General features: G+C 51.0%; 2 protein-coding genes across 2 annotated transcripts; both read left to right on the top strand.

Moving 5' to 3' along the window:
* The first annotated feature begins 7,309 nt into the window (after positions 1–7,309).
* Positions 7,310–9,866, top strand: LOC109759736 (basic transcription factor 3). The gene is made up of 6 exons (XM_020318575.3): positions 7,310–7,571; positions 8,479–8,546; positions 8,811–8,959; positions 9,040–9,096; positions 9,322–9,360; positions 9,489–9,866. Exons 2-6 carry the CDS (start codon positions 8,479–8,481, stop codon positions 9,677–9,679), a joined length of 504 nt encoding a protein of 167 aa, XP_020174164.1. The 5' UTR covers positions 7,310–7,571; the 3' UTR covers positions 9,680–9,866.
* Positions 9,867–13,983: 4,117 nt separating this feature from the next.
* On the top strand, positions 13,984–19,581 carry LOC109759738 (uncharacterized). Its single transcript, XM_020318579.4, has 5 exons — positions 13,984–15,243; positions 17,882–17,937; positions 18,031–18,562; positions 18,647–18,843; positions 18,949–19,581. The coding sequence occupies exons 1-5, from the start codon at positions 14,143–14,145 to the stop codon at positions 19,100–19,102; spliced, it is 2,040 nt and encodes a 679-aa protein (XP_020174168.1). The 5' UTR covers positions 13,984–14,142; the 3' UTR covers positions 19,103–19,581.
* Positions 19,582–19,788: the final 207 nt, after the last annotated feature.

Here is a 19,788-nt window from a genome sequence, read left to right as displayed (position 1 = left end):
ACATAGAAATTTGCAAAATACATACGGATCTGAATGTGGCAGACCCGTTGACTAAACTTCTCTCACAAGCAAAACATGATCACACCTTAGTACTCTTTGGGTGTTAATCACATAGCGATGTGAACTAGATTATTGATTCTAGTAAACCCTTTGGGTGTTGGTCACATGACGATGTGAACTATGGGTGTTAATCACATGGTGATGTGAACTATTGGTGTTAAATCACATGGCGATGTGAACTAGATTATTGAATCTAGTGCAAGTGGGAGACTGAAGGAAATATGCCCTAGAGGCAATAATAAAGTTATTGTTTATTTCCTTATATCATGATAAATGTTTATTATTCATGCTAGAATTGTATTAACTGGAAACATGATACATGTGTGAATACATAGACAAACATAATGTCACTAGTATGCCTCTACTTGACTAGCTCGTTAATCGAAGATGGTTGAGTTTCCTAGCCATAGACATGAGTTGTCATTTGATTAACGGGATCACATCATTAGGAGAATGATGTGATTGACTTGACCCATTCCGTTAGCTTAGCACTTGATCGTTTAGTATGTTGCTATTGCTTTCTTCATGACTTATACATGTTCCTATGACTATGAGATTATGCAACTCCCGTTTACCGGAGGAACACTTTGTGTGCTACCAAATGTCACAACGTAACTGGGTGATTATAAAGGTGCTCTACAGGTGTCTCCGAAGGTACTTGTTGGGTTGGCGTATTTCGAGATTAGGATTTGCCACTCCGATTGTCGGAGAGGTATCTCTGGGCCCACTCGGTAATGCACATCACTATAAGCCTTGCAAGCATTGTAACTAATGAGTTAGTTACGGGATGATGTGTTACGGAACGAGTAAAGAGACTTGCCGGTAACGAGATTGAACTAGGTATTGAGATACCGACGATCGAATCTCGGGCAAGTAACATACTGATGACAAAGGGAACAAACGTATGTTGTTATGCGGTTTGACCGATAAAGATCTTCGTAGAATATGTGGGAGCCAATATGAGCATCCAGGTTCCGCTATTGGTTATTGACTGGAGACGTGTCTCGGTCATGTCTACATAGTTCTCGAACCCGTAGGGTCCGCACGCTTAAAGTTCGATGACGATTATATTATGAGTTTTGTGTTTTGATGTACCGAAGGTAGTTCGGAGTCCCGGATGTGATCACGGACATGACGAGGAGTCTCGAAATGGCCGAGACGTTAAGATTGATATATTGGAATGTTATATTCGGACACCGGATGAGTTCCGGGGGTTATCGGATAAAAACCGGAGAACCGGGAGGTTACCGGAACCTCCCGGGGGGTTATTGGGCCTCATGGGCCCAAGTGGTTGAAGAGGAGAGGCGGCCAGCTAGGGGCGTGCGCCCCCCTAGCCCAAACCGAATTGGACTAGGGGGCCGTCCCCCCTTTCCTTCTTATTCTTCTCCCCTTCCTTCCCCTCTCCTACTTGGACTAGGAAAGAGGGGGGAATCCTACTTGGAGTAGGATTGCCCCCCTTGGGCGCGGCTCCTCCTCCCCCCTTTATATACGGAGGAGGGGGGCACCCCTAGACACAACAATTGATCTCTTGATCTCTTAGCCGTGTGCGGTGCCCCCCTCCACCATAATCCACCTCGATCATATCGTAGCGGTGCTTAGGCGAAGCCCTGCGTCGGTAGCAACATCATAACCGTCACCACGCCGTCGTGCTGACGGAACTCTCCCTCAAAGCTCGGCTGGATCGGAGTTCGAGGGACGTCATCGAGTTGAACGTGTGCAAAACTCGGAGGTGCCGTACGTTCGGTACTTGATCGGTCGGATCGTGAAGACGTATGACTACATCAACCGCGTTGTGCTAACGCTTTCGCTTTCGGTCTATGAGGGTACATGGACACACTCTCCCCTCTCATTGCTATGCATCACCATGATCTTGCGTGTGCGTAGGAATTTTTTTGAAATTACTACGTTCCCCTACATGCATGTACCAGTATCTCTGGCCGGTACTACTGGTGCTTAGCCGCGGTACTATCGCTGCTTCTGGAGCGGAAGTACTGCTCTCAACTACCGGGTAGCTACAGGACCGGTACTACCGCTCCTTGGAGCGGTACTACCAGCTGACATCTGGGGCTTATATAAGGGGAGCGGGCAGAAGGGGTTTTCTTTTCCCCTTCGTGCTCGTCCCTCCTCTTATCCATAGCCGCCGGTTGCTTCGTCCTTCGCCCCGGAGCGCCCTCAGGCCCTCCGGATCCGTCGGCCCCTCATCGGATCCGCTCTATGGAGGCCGCCTCTTCTTCGATCTACTTCCATGGATACCGGTAATGCCATGTTCTTCTCTTTCTTAGGGTTCCTCTTGTTGAATCCATCTCTAGGGCATTGCTTGTATTCCCCCATTTTGGCCAAATGGTTGGTAGGAGAGATCCGTATAGCCTCCTTCTGTTTCCTGTGTGTATGTAGAGGTAGGAATATTGCATATATATTCGAGAAAGGGGGGTTCCTGTTCTTCCACTCGGCAGCTTCGCTCTCAGCGGTACTACCGCTCCTTGCGAGCGGTACTACCGCTCGAGCGGTTCTACCGGTGGAACAACCGGAACAACCGGTTTCTCTGAACCTATATGCATTGTTTCTCTTCTACCTACTTACATGAGACATATCCCTCTAATCTTGTGTACATTCCTCTCATCTTTGCTGGGGTTTCTATGTGCTCTCTGTGTGTGTCTGCAGGTGGCTCTAGTTCCCGTGCTGCTCGGAAGCCTCAAAATACCAAGAAGAGGGCCCGTAGGGGCAAACCTGCGGATGACAATGAGGACTCTCATGAGGTGGTGATTCCTACCAAGGCCACACGTCGGGAGAAGTCTGCTGCTGCCAAGCAACGTGTTGCGGTGCCAATGCACAAATGGAAGATGACGGACTGGCAAAAGTTTCGTTTCCAGGATCCCTACACTGTTGCACCGAATCCCCGTTGGAACAACCCTTAGTTCCGGAATGAGTTACAGATGAGGATTGTGTCAGAAGTTTTCGAGCATCACAAGAACAAGTTCACATGGATGTGGTCCATTGACATCGACCATTGGAGGAACAACCCTGATTACTTTGGAGAAGCTCTGGCGATCTGTGAAGAGTTTGATTTGATCAAGCTCATGACTGTGAATTGTGATTTCGATGTGCAGCTCGTCCATCAGTTCTATGCTACAGTCCACTTCGGCTCTGATGAGGAACACCACCTCTCCTTTATGTGCCGTGATGAGTTCTTTCATGTCTCGTGGAGAGCTTTCTGCAATGCTCTTGGTTATGATGATACGGGGATTGAGGGTCAAGGTGGCATCCGTCCTCACGACCATGCTCACCCCATGGACAAGGTGAAGCTTGCCCCTCTATACATCCCTGGACATGGCATTGTGGGCAAGTCCAATGATCTTCTGCCAGTCTATGACATTATGCATCGTGTGTTCCGTTGTGTGCTGCTTCCCAAGGTTGGGAATCAAGATGATATCTATGGGTATCCGGTGGATTTGCTTGTGGCCATGAAGACCAAGAGAGGATGCGGTGCCACGTTTGATGTCTCCAAGTGTCTATGGGAGGAGATGTACAACATGGTGTTGTACCGCAAGGTACCAATATATGCTCCTTTTGTGATGCAGTTTCTAAGCACCGTTTGGGCAATCCGTAGGCCAGGAGAGCCTCTCACCACCCCTGCCAACCTCATGGAGCATGAGGTCAAGGAGCTAAGGAAAAAGAAGCATAAGACCCCTCGCTTTGCTTCAGGCAATCAGGAGGATGTGTTTGCTACCTCGGATGACGAGGACCTTGAGCTAGAGCCTGGGGTCCAGCCCTCGTGGGTTGAGAAGCTGACTTCCAAGATCAAGAAGACCTTTTGCCTACAGACTCACATTCAGAAGAAGCTCTGCAAGGTCCATGTTGCTGAGAAGATGGCGCGTCGCAGGCAGATTCAGTTGATGAGGCACCTCAATGTGCCAGATGTGAAGAGTGGCTCCGAGAAGACCATCACTCCTAAAGATACACGATGCTTGGAGAACTGTCAGTGGTCTGACGAAGCATCTGCTTCTTCCTCTGTCCGTGTTCCTGAGGCAGCTACTGCGAGGTCTGAGGAGTCTAAGGAGGCTGAGGACCCTGGCGATGATGCTGATGATGACGCTTCTGACAGCTCTACGGCTACTGGCGAGGAGATCTACTGAGCCCCGGGACGCTAGCTTCGCTCTTTTCTTTTTTGGTGTCTCGATGCCAAAGGGGGAGAGAGCTCCATTAGGTCACGGGAGTTGCATGGGTGGTTTATTTGCAGTTGGTCTTTCTAGTTTATTTGCTTGCTCTTTCTAGTGCCCTGTGGACTTAGTCTATGTTGTGATCTCGTGCATGGTGTAAGACATGCGTCGTTCTATTTATCTATGCACTCTTCTTTCAGTAGAGTTTATATTGTGTTGTTGGTGTCCTTTTCCTTCTCTCTTCTGCTTTATGTTTATTGCGGTTGTTTTGCTGTCTCCGGTTGGTCTATAAGATCCAGGGGGAGCATTGTCCCTATTGTGCGCACTTTGCATTCCACTCAGGGGGAGCCCCTCCTTTATTTTCTAGAACTCCTGGACTAATCGTGTGGTTGTCATCATCCACCAAAAAGGGGGAGATTGTAAGGGCATCTTTTGCCTTAGGGTTTTGGTGATGATGACAACACAGGTGTACTAATCGTGCGCCATAGTTTTCTCAGGTACACATTGTGTTGCGCAAGACGGTTAGGTTTTCCCTCTATGCGGAAAAGATCGAAGACGGAGTTTCCGACATTTTTATTTCCTTTGGTCGTAGGATATCCGTACTATTAAGAGGGAATCCACATCGGAAGGTATTGGGTGAATCCTTCACGTACACATTCTCTGCACCCACCATATACCCTCCGTTCGAGGAGAGAGAGGTTCCCCATCCTCTGTTCTGTGCAGTTATGCTCATGGCGGTTGTACCGCTTCATTGAGCGGTTATACCGCTGGCCGATAGTTCTGGTCCTACCACCGCTCCTAGTACCGCTCAGGGGTGACTCCCTTCTGTACCGGGTACGGTGGTAGACCGGTGGTGGAATGGTAGTTCCGGTTTTTCTTGATAAACCGGTACTACCGGTGTTCAGGGCGGTAGTACCGCCTCGGACCCCACCGCCCAGGAACTGCTGGCCCAGCGGTAGTTCCGGTCCAACCTCCGTCCAACTACCGGCCTGAGGGGTTTACTTTCTGTATGTGGCCCGGTAGTTGAGCGGTAGTTCCGGTTTTGTTCCGATAAACCGGTACTACTGGGTGCGCCACCGGAAGTACCGCTCCTATGCGTTTCAGCACATAACAGTTGGATCTTGGGGGGCCTATTTAAGGAGGTGCTTCTCCTACCTCCCACCCACCTCTTGCCTCTCTCTCTCCTCCATTATTGCCATTAAAGCTCTCTTGCCCGATCTCTCTCTCTAGCCACTCAAACTCGTTGATTTGCTAGGGATTGAAGGAGGAGACCTAGATCTACACTTCCACCAAAGGATATTTGATTCCCCCATACTTTCTTGTGTGGATTTTGTTACTCTTGGGTGCTTGGGTGCCCTAGACGGAAGAGGTCACTTCGGAGCCACATTCCACTCTGGTGAAGCTCCAGGGTTTCGTTGGGAGCCTCCAATTAAGTTGTGGAGAGAGCCCCAACCTTGTTTGTAAAGGTCCGGTTGCCGCCTTCAAGGGAATCAATAGTGGAATCACGGCGTCTCGCATTGTGTGAGGGCGTGAGGAGAATACGGTGGCCCTAGTGGCTTCTTGGGGAGCACTGTGCCTCCACACCGCTCCAATGGAGACGTACTTCCCTTTAAAAGGAAGGAACTTCGGTAACACATCCTCGTCTTCACCGGCTCCACTCTTGGTTATCTCGTCCCTTTACTTGTGCAAGCTTATTTGTGTTATATCCCTTGCTTGTTTGTGTGCTTGTTGTTGTTGCATCATATAGGTTGTCCACCTAGTTGCATATCTAGACAACCTACTTTGATGCAAAGTTTAAATTGATAAAGAAAAAGCTAAAAATTGTTAGTTGCCTATTCACCCCCCTCTAGTCAACTATATCGATCATTTCAGAGAGGAAAGGGAAGCTCCCTCCACGTTTGATGTTACAAGGTTATTTACATGTGGCACAAAGACCACTCCACTGATCTAGCTAACTATGGTCAACTGCTTACCACTATCCCACGGTGCCAGACCAGCGAAGAACTCCTCAACTTACCCTCGTAGAAGTCCTGCCTGCTTCCACGCTCGGGCCTCGCCGCTGATGCGCTGCAGCACCTGTTGTGTAGATGGTGTCGCTCCGTCGAAGACCACGGCGTTGTGACGCGTCCAAAGTTCCCTCAGGACAAGGATGCAAATTGCCCTTACCATCTTCCAGTGCTGTCCGGTTTCTTCTTGCCTGATGCACCACTCGGGTGACGTCTCATCCGGTATGGGCGCTCTGCCCGGCTGCCCCATCACAATGCAGACCCTCCCCAAATCTTCCTTGGAAATACGCATTCAATCATGATGTGGGTCATGGTCTCGTCGTGCTGGTCACACAGTGGGCGCATGCTCTGATGAGGAAGCCCCACCCGTGCTAGTATGTCAAAGGTCCAGCATCTGTTCTTAATAGCCAGCCATGCAAAGAAATGGCGCTGCAGATGGGCTCTCGACTTGCAGGTGAATGCCGCTGTAGGCATGACCATGAGCCCTGAGAATTTGGTCGCGTAAACGGATCTAGCGGGGAACATGCCATCCTTCTCCCACGCCCATCGAATTGAGTCATGCCTATCAGTTTGAATGTGGGCCTCGTCCACTCGTCGCCGCATGTCCAGGAATTGATGAAGCATGGTGGCGGTGAGATCGGGCCCAATGTCAGCTGCCCAAGTATGATTCAATAGGCCGTGACTTTATTCCTGAGAAAATTGATCGTCTATAAAAATAGGGTTGCTCATTGTCTAGCTAATCATAGCCGTTCTGATATTAGACTGTATTTCCAAGCTAGTATTTTTTTAGGGAATCTGAGCTAGTATTATTAGTTGACCGTAATCCTGTTTCCATGAAACAAAACTCACTTTACCCCGAAAAAGATATTACCGCTGATTCATAAAAAGTGTCGCAGTTTTGAATTAATCCCACAATTTAAAATTGTTACGTTTATTTTAGATCGGAGGGAGTACTAGCAAATAAGAGAGAGAGTATGAATCAATTCCTAGAGACATTTTTCGTAATTACGTGCTACCGCGCGCGTGCATTTCTCAACTGGTCACACTGCCCACCCGAACACATGCACAGCGGAGCCGCAACACACGCACGCACCCGATTGACCCGAACACCGAGCGCAAACCCTCCATTACAAGCACCGCAGCCGTGCATCGAGGATCGCACGGCGAGGATTCTCCTGGGGTTAAAACCCTAAAACTAAAAGAGGGCTCGCACCGAGCAACCCATCCTCCCGTCCCGACCCCTATCCGTTCCCCCACTCCTGGTCTCTCTCCCGCTCCTATCCTCTCCTCCCCCCATCGCGCCGCCGCCGGCGCCGACGCCGCGGCTTCCGCTCCTCCCCCAGCCAAGGTGAGCTGCTCCCGGCTACCGCTAGCGGCAATACAATATCTCAGCATCAAGCATCGGCGCGGTTCTGTTTGCTCTAGGAGCGATTGGATCTGTACTTTTTGCTGACTTAGGTAGGTTCACGCGCCTTCGCGAGATTCGGCTCGCGCGATGCGGCCCGAGCGGTTGGACTGGTTTCGTTGATGGGCTTGCGATCGAATCTGGAAGCGGCGCTTGCGCTGTGTTCTGTGTAGGACGTATGCTACTTGGTAATGATTTCATTTACGGAAGGTATTTGCGGTGTCATATGAGAGGTGGGCTTTGCTTGGTCCCGGTCTCGTCGTGGGCAGAGCTTTATTAGTATGTTTATTTTTTTTGGAGTCTAATCACAGAAATGGGCGGATAGGTTTACATTCGATGATTATTACTACTACCTCCGTCCCATAATATAAGAGCGCTTTTTACACTACACTAGTGTCAAGAACACTCTTATATTATGGGGCGGAGGGAGTAGCTTTTATATCGTTATCATGACAAATATCAGAGCTGTGGGCAATTTGTTCCAGCACAGTCGGCTGTAGTGTCAAGCCATTTAGTTAGTAGTAGTATCTTTGATTAGTGGCTCCGCAGACATGAGCCAGAAGCGACTAACATTGGTCTGGTTTTGCCATGTCAGCTGTATTTGTATGGGTGATTAGTTAGGAAGCATTAGTTACTTGTTTGAACCTGATGTGGTCGAGGTTATTCCCTGTCTATATGCAGTTGCATCCAGTCATGTTAGTTATTGAGCTTCATGTTTTCTGTTCTTATGCGGACCTCTTCTCTGTTATTGTTTGTGAATGTATCTTGTCTTCGGTGTTACTTGTTAGGTTAGCCTGTCTCTTGCATAACTGAAAGAAACATGTAGTGATCTTATTTGTCTCTCATGCAGATGAATGTTGAAAAGCTCAAGAAGATGGCAGGTGCCGTGCGCACCGGGGGGAAGGGTAGCATGCGCAGGTGCTTCTTCTTTTCATAGATGCATCTAAGATGATACGATGCACTTTTAACTATTTTGCTGTATGTTGGCATATAAGTTTGTTGTGCTTAAACATGTGCATTTTGGTATGTATGTGGAAACAGTGCTAACCATGTTATTATTATTATTGTGTCATGTTAAGATTGATTAATATGTCATGTATGCGTATGATATCTGTGCCAGTGGGATGCTAGTGAATTTGGAACCCTATCGTCATGTTAAATATGGTCCCTATGTTGGTGTAGGAAGAAGAAGGCTGTACACAAGACCACGACTACAGATGACAAAAGGCTCCAGAGTACCCTGAAAAGAGTAGGAGTCAACACCATCCCTGGTATCGAAGAGGTCAACATCTTTAAGGATGATGTGGTTATTCAGTTTCTGAATCCTAAAGGTGGTACCCCTTGACAATAAACTCAGTTCTACAGGATTAGTTTTCCACTTCCTTACATCTGTTTCTTGGTTTCCTTGCAGTGCAAGCTTCGATTGGTGCTAATACATGGGTGGTCAGTGGAACTCCACAGACAAAGAGTATGCTTCTTCCATTAACATGTCTTTGATGTTGTTTGCCCTTGGTCATTTTACTTCATTTATGTTCTTGTACCCACTTGCAAATTGGCAGCTATTTTGTATGTTGTACACATGTCTGTTGTCCATTGTAATAGTTGAATGCTCTCTGTAAAGTATAGTTTCTTTTCTGATGCTTGTGTGACAGACTGACAGTATTTTTATTCTAACTTTTCCTAATCTTGACAGAACTGCAAGATCTGCTGCCATCAATTATCAATCAACTTGGTATGTCTCTATCCAGTGTTCATAAATACATATCCAGTTCAAAGTTTACAGTGAAGTAATATTTCACCAATAGTACAAAACTAGTGAGTGGTGCCCCCTTACCTTTTTTAACCTTTCCTTGTATTCAGGTCCTGACAACTTGGACAACCTGCGGAGGCTCGCAGAGCAATTCCAAAAGCAGGTCCCTGGTGGTGCTGCTGGCATCGAGGCTGGTACCAGTGCAGGAGCTGCTCAGGCTGACGACGACGATGATGTTCCTGAGCTTGTCCCTGGAGAGACATTTGAAGAGGCCGCTGAAGACAAAAAGGCAGAGTCGTGATTTTGATGCATGTTTACTGTTGTGAAGGGTTATAAGTTAAGCGGCGCCATTAGAGACCACCTCCCCTTTCAAGAATTCTGACCTACCTTATTTGTGCCAGTGGACCGGTTTTGTAATGTACGCGAGTTTCGTCTGATATGTTGGTGGAATTTTGCATCAAATTACATGCCTCTTTTGGTTGCCCTCATTCTCAAATCGTGTCTTTAAATGTTTCGCTCCCAGCCTATGTACCTCCATCATAACTGTGCTATTGTTTTGTCCATGGATCTGTGATTTGATCACTACAGGTAATCTGAGCTTATCAGCACTGTAAAATCGCATTGATGCTGGTACCAATGGTTAGACTATTTGGTTCCATGACTGTGATACACGAGCGACATGTCTTTTTTATATAATCTTACGGCATACTTTGATCAACACTGATATGTAGGAGTGGAACATGGCAGGGGATAATCCAAAATATCTGATATTCGTATTTGAGAAAATGTCTATTTGTATCTTTTTTTTGCATGGAATGTCTATTATTTGCGGAAAAGCTCTTTCACGAGCGAGGGTAGCAACGAGCGATACAAATACAAATATGACACGAGATTGTGACTTAAATATTAATATGGAAGTTGATATATCTGTATCTGAATAAAGTTCCATGAACTAATTAAGGAGTTCTAACCAAACATGCCAATTATCCAACATAAAAGCCTAATAAATCGTCAAAAGTTACTTTTTATAAGGTAAAACTTAGGAATTAATACGCACTATAGTAGTGGTTATTCGTAAACCTGTCTATTATTAACTTATTTTTTGTTGCATTTTAATTATTTTGTACTATCATATAGCTATTGACTTATTTTCTTTAACTAATATGTGATGTAATCCGTTTCGAATCTGACTAAACATCTGGTATGTATATTCGAGTAACATCTGATCCTCATCCGCATTCGGTAACATCCATATTCGCATTCATATTTGTTTTGAAAATATGAAAACCAAAGAGGTAAGAGCATCTATAGATGAGCACCCTAACCCCCCCCCCCTCAAACACTCGGATGGACGGCCCATTCACTAACCGGTACAAAACCCGACCCAGACGGGCGCCTCAAATGGGCCTCAAACGCCCGGGCTGACCGACACCCCTCATATCCAACCCAATTGTAGGGTGAATATGGGGATGCTCGGGCGCGTCCGCCACGTCGAACCCGACAGGCCCATCCCCACCATAAATTGTACCAAATCCACCAAACCCTTCCCCCTCCTCCCGCCTCCGTCCACCCTTTCCCGCATCCAAGCCCTCGCCATCCGTCACCCTTGATCCCCATCCTCGCCGCCGATCCCGATCCGCCTCCCTAGATGTCGTCCAGCCCGTCCCTGATAGCCGCGGCCGAGGCTGCGTCTGCCTCGTCTATCGACGTCCCGTCCTCGGCTTCGTCGTGCAAGCGGAGAACATCACCCAGAGGGATCAGCAATGGAGGTAGTGAGAGAGGGAAGCGGCGGCGTCGCAGGGAGGGAATGCGGACATCGACGAGCAGCTATCCCCTACGCCCCGCCGCGCCCAGAACCCCGCACCCCGTCCATCCAGCCGTCGACAAGGATTGCATCGTCAGACCAGGTTGGGACAGAGGAGGATCCGACGGCCGGTTGGGGCATTCTGGAGAGCTTTCTGCCCATGCATATGTCACCGATGGACGTCTATCAGTCACCGCAGCTCATTCTGGCGCGGAGAAGCACATGCACCCGCGGTGCCCAGCTGCCCATGACCTGTTCGACGAAATGACACAACAAGACTCTGTATGTTCTTGTTGCTCCTGTCCAATCAACTTTACATATGCCATGTTTAATGTTTTGTATAGACCGCTAGTTCATTTCGAACATGATCCATGCTTGGAAACCATGATCATTTTGGAGTTTATCATGTCAAACATGATCAATGATAATCAAGATCCGACCCAAATGCACTACGAGTTGGGGGATCCAACTTGCTCTTCATTTGAAGTTGGAACAACATCAAATCCCAATCCGAGCAAGAAGAAAAAGAAGCCAAAGAGAGCAGCGGAGCATGCTGCAAGGAGAAGAAAGAGGCGACGATCAAATGGGAGCTCAAGAAGACCAAGACATTTGAAGAGATTGAGCTTGAGAAGGAGAGGTTGCAAATCGCACGAGACGCGGAGATGTAAAGATAATGTTGGCAGACGAAAGCCTCTTCGATGAGCATGCAAAGAAGTGGCTTGTGGGAATGAAGGAGATCAACGACCATAGGGACTACGAGGCAGCAAGGGCGGCTATGGTAGCAGCGAAGCATGCCACAAGGATGCAGGCGGAGCAAGAGGCAAGGATGGCCGCGGAGCAGGCGGCATGGATGGCGTCCGATGAGTGATCCGGCTAGCCAACGAGTGACCCGTCAAGTTTGGACATTGATTTCATTTTGGCATGTCCAGATTGTTGAACTATAATTTGTTTTGCTTTGTCGTTTTTTTGTTTTGAACTGTTCAATTGGAATGATTTGTATCGTATGATCGACGTGCATGGATTGTATGGATTTGATGATGCAATGGAGGTGTGTGCATGTGCAACAGCCCAAGTGAGGGGCCCCGACGCTGTATACGAACGCCCAGGCGCGCCCACGGGCGTACAGGGTGTCGGATTTGCCAAGGCTGGCTGTACATGCTCTAAGAGCAATATCCTACCTTTGTTATGTGCCAATTGACACGTTATGACGCGTGGGTAGATACTACACTTCTACTTATTGCATATACAACTGTTTACATATGTCTAAAATTGTGTGCACATGCTATGGGTTCACATTGTTACCTTGTTTTCATAGGTGTATCATTCATTATTGTCCATGATATTCAGGTGCTTGACCATGTCTTTGAAGATATGATCCAAGTACATGGAAATAGACCACACAACGAGGGAAAAAAAGGTGGGGAAATCTCATGATCACAATCACCATGATATTTTATCTTACAAGTTGAGATCATTCATCATGAACCTGAAAACCTCAGATAAAGATACTGTGAATCAGCAGCGGCACACGTCCATATAACAAAACAAAGAGGTGATTTCACCAATTGGCGTGTTGATGTCGAAGACACGTCCAAATTGAATTGAACCGTTCTTGCGCGCACGCATGCAACGGATGCCCGTGACCGTGAGACTGGTCAGGACCCGGGAGCGTGCCATCTTTCTTCTGTCTTGGTATCAATTGAAATGGTCTTGAATTCGCTTCTAAGCTTCAACAACTCTTGGCTTACAAGCAAGGAGGGTTCGACGATGGAGCTGGCTTTGGACACCGGTCGGTGTCATCAGGTCCAGGAGGGGAGCATGCGTGTTGCCGTTGACTCCGCATGGAAAGACATTTTTTTCTTGTTGCCTTGAGGAGTTTCCCGAATGGATAGTTCATGAGGCTACCTGGTTGCATTTCATTTTTGCAAAAGTATGTTCATCGATGGGTAGATGCACTCTTGAAAGAGTCAGCTTTCAGCAGCATGCATTTAAACATGGAACCAAATGGGAACGTAACTGGACGTGGTCGCATTTGTTTATCCGCTTATTAGTTTGTGTTGGAAGGATCGTTGATTCAGATTAGTAGTGGCACGTCCATACTCTTTACACCCACTGCACATATAATACTCCGACGACCGTAGTAGACGACGAGCTCTGACGACGGGCGATGCTCATGCTCCCTTGAGGCCGCGCGCTGCTGCCCATGATGCATTTGGCCGCGTCCGGGTCTCCGATGAACCCGATACAGATGCAGATGCCGGCTCGTCCGTCGCGTGAAAACGACCGGGAGCTCATTTGGATTTCCACGATTTCATCGATGCTTCGCCGAGTGGAAGAAAATCCGTCACTTTGGCAGGCTCCTTTCGCAGTACGCTATTCAGGTCCACAGGCACAGCCACAGACGGCTCACTTGACCCGTCCCGTCTGCCCCACAAAAGGTCAACTCGAGTGGCGTTGCAGCGGTGATGCCATATGAGATCTCTCGGTCGCGAGAAAACGGAAAAAACCCGGCCCGATCCCAGCGTGCACGACGGCCGGAGGAGCTCTGCTCGTGCCGTGCGGCTCCAGATTGACCTCGCCGATCAACACGACCCCGGAAAACGAAAGAAACCAACCCAAATAGGCACATGGCCTGACTTCTTCTTCCCCTTTGATGCCTTCCCTTGGTTCACGGCGCTCCGGGGCCCACCAGTCACCCACCGGCGGCGCCGTACACCGGGTCCATCGGCGCGCGTCGTGGTCGTGGCGCATAGACGGCCCGGCCGTTCGTTCTTAAACCCCCACCCCCCTTCCTTCCTCCTCGTTCGCCTCGCCGCTCAAAAACGAACGGAAGGAAATCCCAAATCCCGTTACAGGAGCAGCAGCGGAGGAAGAAAAAAGGAAAGAAAAATACCGTTGCCCTCCCGTTCCGTTCCGTTCCGCTCGGCACTCGTAAAACCCAGGCCCCGAGGGGAGGAGGCATGGGAGAGGAGACCCTCGTGCAGGCCATGCCGCTCGCGCCCCACCACCACAACCACGTTCACCCCAACGCCCCGGATCCAGCCGTCGTCAAACATCGACACGACGATCCGGCGGCGCACGCTCCGCGGACCCTGACCGGGATCGCCGCGGCAGCGGACGCGGGCGAGGTGGAGGACGTGTACTACGCGCGCAAGATGCTGCAGGGCGTGGTGCTCCGCCCGCCCTCGCACCTCCCGCAGCCGGAGGCGCCGCCCGGCCTGACCAGGGCGGTCTCCACGCCGGCGCCGAACGGCCATCGTGAGGGTGCTCCGGCTCCGGAAGGGCAGAGGCACGTCGAGCGGTCCAACTCCGCCGCGGCCGTGGTGGACGTGGCGTCCATCGGGCGGTTCTTCCGCGACCGGCGCGACGTGCTGTCCTCGGCCATCAACCGCCGCATCTCGTCGCTCAAGGAGACGTCGGCCCCGGCGCCGGGGGACGCGTGCTACGGCGTGCAGGAGATCCACCTGCCCCACGTGAAGGTCACCGTCCGCCTCAAGGAGGCCATCGCCGCCGACGCGGAGGAGGACGACGGCTACGGCCACTCCTTCTCGGGCAGCCACATCAAGGGGCGGGTCAGCTTCTTCTCCCGCTCCGGCTGCCGCGACTGCGCCGCCGTGCGTGCCTTCTTCCGCCAGTCCGGCCTGCCCTACGTGGAGATCAACCTGGACGTGTTCCCGGAGCGCGAGGCCGACCTCGCGTCCCGGGCCGGCGCCGCCGCGCGCGTTCCCCAGATCTTCCTCAACGAGAAGCTCCTGGGCGGGCTCGTCGTGCTCAACTCCCTGCGCAACAGCGGCGAGTTCGAGCGGCGCGTGCGCGAGGTCGCCGGGAGGCGGTGCCCCGACGCGGCGCCTCGGGTGCCCGTGTACGGGTTCGACGCCGACGCCGGCAAGGAGGGGGAGGAGGAGGAGAGGGAGGACGCCATGGTGGGCATCGTGAGGGTGCTCCGGCACCGGCTGCCCATACAGGACCGGTTCGTGAGGGTGAAGCTCGTGAAGAACTGCTTCTCCGGCGCCGACATGGTCGACGGCATCGTGAACCACTTGGAGTGCAGCAGGAACAAGGTGAGTTGCACTAGATTATTACTGCCTGCTTCGATTCTGTTTCGTTTGACTTTTTATCGTGATCGTTGTTGTTTATCCTTGCATGAATGGTGAGCGTAGTAGTGTTGGACTAAACGCCTTGGGTGTGAATAGTCAAGAGCGTATCATTTCTCACAGAATTAACTTGCTGATGGTGCGCATTAGGAGCTAATATTACGATGTGTTGAGCTCGAGCTGCCACTCCTAGTAGTATTTGTCCACTTTTACCTGAACAATACCTCGAGTTGTTTATGCAGAAGTGGGAAAATACTAGACGGCGAATATTGAGTTTAAATGAAGCAAAATTAAGTTGGTCATGTGGAACATGAGTATCTGATCAAATTACTTCACTACTTAAATTTTATTTAGAATCCAGTCATGCTAGTTAGCGTTGTCAATATTGAGTACATTTAAGTCATGCTTAGTTAATTCAAAATAAAACCGAATACTCGCTTTAGGCGAAGAGAAACTTGGCTGTCATGCACGGCTGCCAAATGCCGAACTTTAGAAATTCAAATACGACGCAGTCCAAATCAGTATAGACAACTTTGAAGGCAGCGATCATACCAATGAACGTATCGGTGAAAACGAGGTGCCCGGAATTTTTTTTTTTGAGGGGTACGAGGTGCCCGGATGCAAACGCTGTCTAGGATAGGATAGGATCACGCGCGCCGTGCCGTGCCGTGCCGGCCCGGCCCGCCTGCTCTCCTTTGGTTTCCCGCGCCGCAACGGGTGAGCGGAGCACAACGGAACGGGGCAGGCAGCCGGCCCCGCCCCACCACTGGCTGGCTCGGTTCGTTCTTCGTTGGCACCCGATCGAGACCGGCGCGGCGTGTGTGCGTATGCACACTTGTTTGACCATATTGATCCGGATAGTAATTGAACCGGTCGTGCGTGCTCGATCGCACTGGTGGTGTGTTTCAGAACTGCTATACACACGACAAATTTCGGACGATGCGCAGACGATAGGCAAATCTGGCCGGACGTACGTGCCGACCACGTCGCTGACCATCACAGGACAGACACCCTTCCTTCTCTCGGTGCAATCTTCGTGAGCAGAGTCCCTGATTGGCCCTGCGTGCTGGAAGATGTGATAAGATTTCGGTCGGGTTGGAAAAATTAGCGTGATTAGATTAGTGGGGTGGACGACCGAAAGAAATCCGCGCGTGATGGATCCACTGCTACTCCGTTCTTGGTGCTTAAGCACCGACCCATCATACGGTCTAGTGCATGCATGCGTATGATCGATGCGTTCCCCCTAATTTGACTTGCATCAGTGTTGCCGTCGCTGTCCCTGCCCTTGGCCTTTGTCTATTTCGTTCGTGTTTTCTGTTGCGAATTTGACTTCAAATGCCAGGGAGTGAATTGCAAAAAACATCAACGCTTCAGGCAAGGTTTGCAGGAACCATACATTAACGAAATTGTGCAAAAAAGCACTAGTTTTTTTCATAATATTTTGCAAAAAACACTGGTTGCTCGTTTGGACCGTTTTAAGTACGTTTATAACATTGGGGTCCCGCTTTTGCTGACGTGGCGTAACGGTTCGCAGGCGACGCCGTTAGACAGGCGGTTTTACACCAACACCCTTTTTGGAAAAAGAAAAAGCAATCGGGTCCTTCGCCCTGAAAATAAAAGCAATCAGGACCTTCATCTCCCACCGGTCCGGTGGGATTGCTCCGGTGCACGGCCGGCGCTGCGCCCGCCGCTGCCTGCTCGCATCCGCCGCGACCGTGCGCCGCTGCTCGCGCCTGCCGCCGCCTGCTCGCGACCGTGCGCCGCCGCTCGTGCCCGCCGCTGCCTGGCCGCGTTCGCCGCCGCCTGCTCGCGACTGTGCGCGTCGGGATTGACAGCCTCCCGCGGCTGCCGCGGGTCCCTTCTACGGCGACCCGAGGTGCCGGTCAGCCGGTCCGTGCTCAGCTCCACCGGTGGCAGCATGCTGCCAGCGAGAGGGTGAGCTCCTCGCACTCTCGAGCGCACCGGCGTGCGCGCCAACAACAGCTCCGGCCACACCTCCCTACGCCGGCCGGGGCACGAGCAGCAGCAGCTCCACGCCTCCACCGCGCCTCCCGGCATCGGCCGGGGCACGAGCAGCAGCAGCAGCTCACCACGCCTCCCTGCGCTAACCATGCCCCAGCACTGACGCAAGTTGCAGCAGCAGCACCACCAGGCCCGTGCAGCTGCGGCCATGGAAGGAGAGGTGGGAGTGCGACGCGGCGGTGGACGGTGGAGGCACGGCTCCGGCGTGGAGCACGGCGGAGTCGGCTCTTTTCTAAAAAAAGGAGGGAGCTTTTGGTAAATATATATCTCTAACAACGTCTAGTGTGAACCGTTACGCCACGTCAGCAAAAGCGGGACCCCATGTCATAAACGTACTTAAAACGGTGCAAACAAGCAACTAGTGTATTTTACAAAAAATTATGAAAAAAATTAATGCTTTTTGGCACAATTTCGTAAATGTGTGGTTCCCGCAAACCTTGCCTGAAGTGTCGATGTTTTTTGCAATTCACTCAATGCCAGGACTGTGGAGGTCGATCGATCAATTAACCAGTTTTTAGTTTCCTCCTCGATCGATCAATTAAGTAAGACAATAATAAGCCCTTTTTTTTTACATTACTTATAGGCTGTGGAGATCGGCAAAGAACTCGCGAGAAAGCACTTCATCCACCATGTCTTCAGGTCAGCGTGCAATGCATCACTCTGAATTTTACTTTTAAATTCCAGTGATGTTTTGTTCATCAATGAATGAATGTTGAATGGATATGTGTGCAGGGAGAACGACTTCGAGGATGGCACCCAGAGCCTGTACCGCTTCCTGGAGCACGACCCGGCCGTCCCCAGGTACTACAACTTCAGGGGCTCCACCAACGACGGCGAGCCCAAGCCCGCCGCCGCCGTCGGCCAGAGGATGACCAAGATCATGGTCGCCATACTCGAGGCCTACGCCTCCGAGGACCGCCGCCGCCTCGACTACGCCCGCGTCGCCGCCAGCGAGGAGTTCCGGAGGTACGCCAACCTGGCGCGGGACCTCCAGCGGGCGGACGTCTTCGCCCTGCCCGCCGGGGAGCGCCTCTCCTTCTTCCTCAACCTGCACAACGCCATGGCCATCCACGCCGTCATCAGGACCGGCCAGCCGGCGGGCTCGGGGGCCGTCGACCGCCGCTCCTTCTTCACCGACTTCCAGTACGTCGTCGGCGGGTACCCCTACTCCCTCACGACCATCAAGAACGGCATCCTCCGCGGCAACCGCAGGCAGCCCTACACCATCGTCAAGCCGTTCGGCGCCTCCGATAAGAGGCTCGAGGTACATGTCTGGAACACCCTAGGAATGGGATCGCTGCATGCTCTCCGCTCGCGCTGGGATCTTTACTTTACTTTGGCTGTGCAGCTGGCGGAGACGAAGGTGAACCCGCTGGTGCACTTCGCGCTGTGCAACGCGACGCGGTCGAGCCCCACCGTGCGGTTCTACTCCGCGCAGGGCGTGGAGCCGGAGCTCCGGCACGCGGCCAGGGAGTTCCTCCTCGACGGCGGCGTGGAGATCGACCTCGAGACCCGGACCGTCCACCTCACCAGGATCATCAAATGGTACCGAGAGCTTGCAGCTAGCTACTCTGTTGTTTGTTCCCATCGCATTCCCATGTGGGTGGGCTGATGCATGTTTCAAGTTCATGGAGAGTTGGTGCTGTGCAGGTACAGCGCCGACTTCGGGCAGGACAGGGACATCCTCAGGTGGATCCTCAACTACCTGGACCCGACCAAAGCCGGGCTCCTGACGCATCTCCTCAACGACGGCGGACCCATCAGCATCGCCTACCAGGACTACGACTGGTCCTTGAACGCCTGAACCGAATTCTGTTTCTGTCTCAACTCTGCGCATACGGCGATGGTGGGCTTTTCTCTTTGGATATTGGCAAATGGTCGATGGAAGAGATCAACCACGCGTGGAGCTTATTACCAGCGATTATACTACTCCCTCCGTTCCATAATATAAGAGCATTTTTGACACTACACTAGTGTCAAAAACGCTCTTATATTATGGGACAGAGGGAGTACTTAGCAAGACGGAAGTCTGCAGGTGTACATATATATAGTACGATTCTGTAAGCCTCTTGGGTGGTTTCCTGCCTGCAGGGACAAGTTGTCTTGGCCTCTTGGGGAGGGCAATGCACTGTGTTGATGACATCGCGTTTTCGCAGCGAAGATGCTAGATACACTAAGTGTTAGAAGGGAGAGAGGGAGATTGGTGGAATCGTTTTTATGTATTGCTTGAGCCTCGTGGGCATATATATAGGAGTACAATGATCAACTTGGAGTACAAGACAAGGTAGGAACAATATCCTACGCTATCCTAATATACATTATACTCAACATCTCCCGCAGTCACAACGGTAGCGACGCAGACGGTAAGACTGGAGAAGAATCCGAAGGCAAGCCGACGGACACCCCCCCATAGTCGTAACGGTCGACGCATCGCGGAGTCGTGGCTGGAGTGAAAACCGACGAGGTTGCTCAAGCAGGCGGTAGCCCTTT

The sequence above is a fragment of the Aegilops tauschii genome, chromosome 1 (genome assembly GCF_002575655.3).
Source record: "Aegilops tauschii subsp. strangulata cultivar AL8/78 chromosome 1, Aet v6.0, whole genome shotgun sequence".
NCBI classification, from domain to species: Eukaryota; Viridiplantae; Streptophyta; class Magnoliopsida; order Poales; family Poaceae; genus Aegilops; species Aegilops tauschii.
This window is presented reverse-complemented; position numbering and strand designations above follow the sequence as displayed.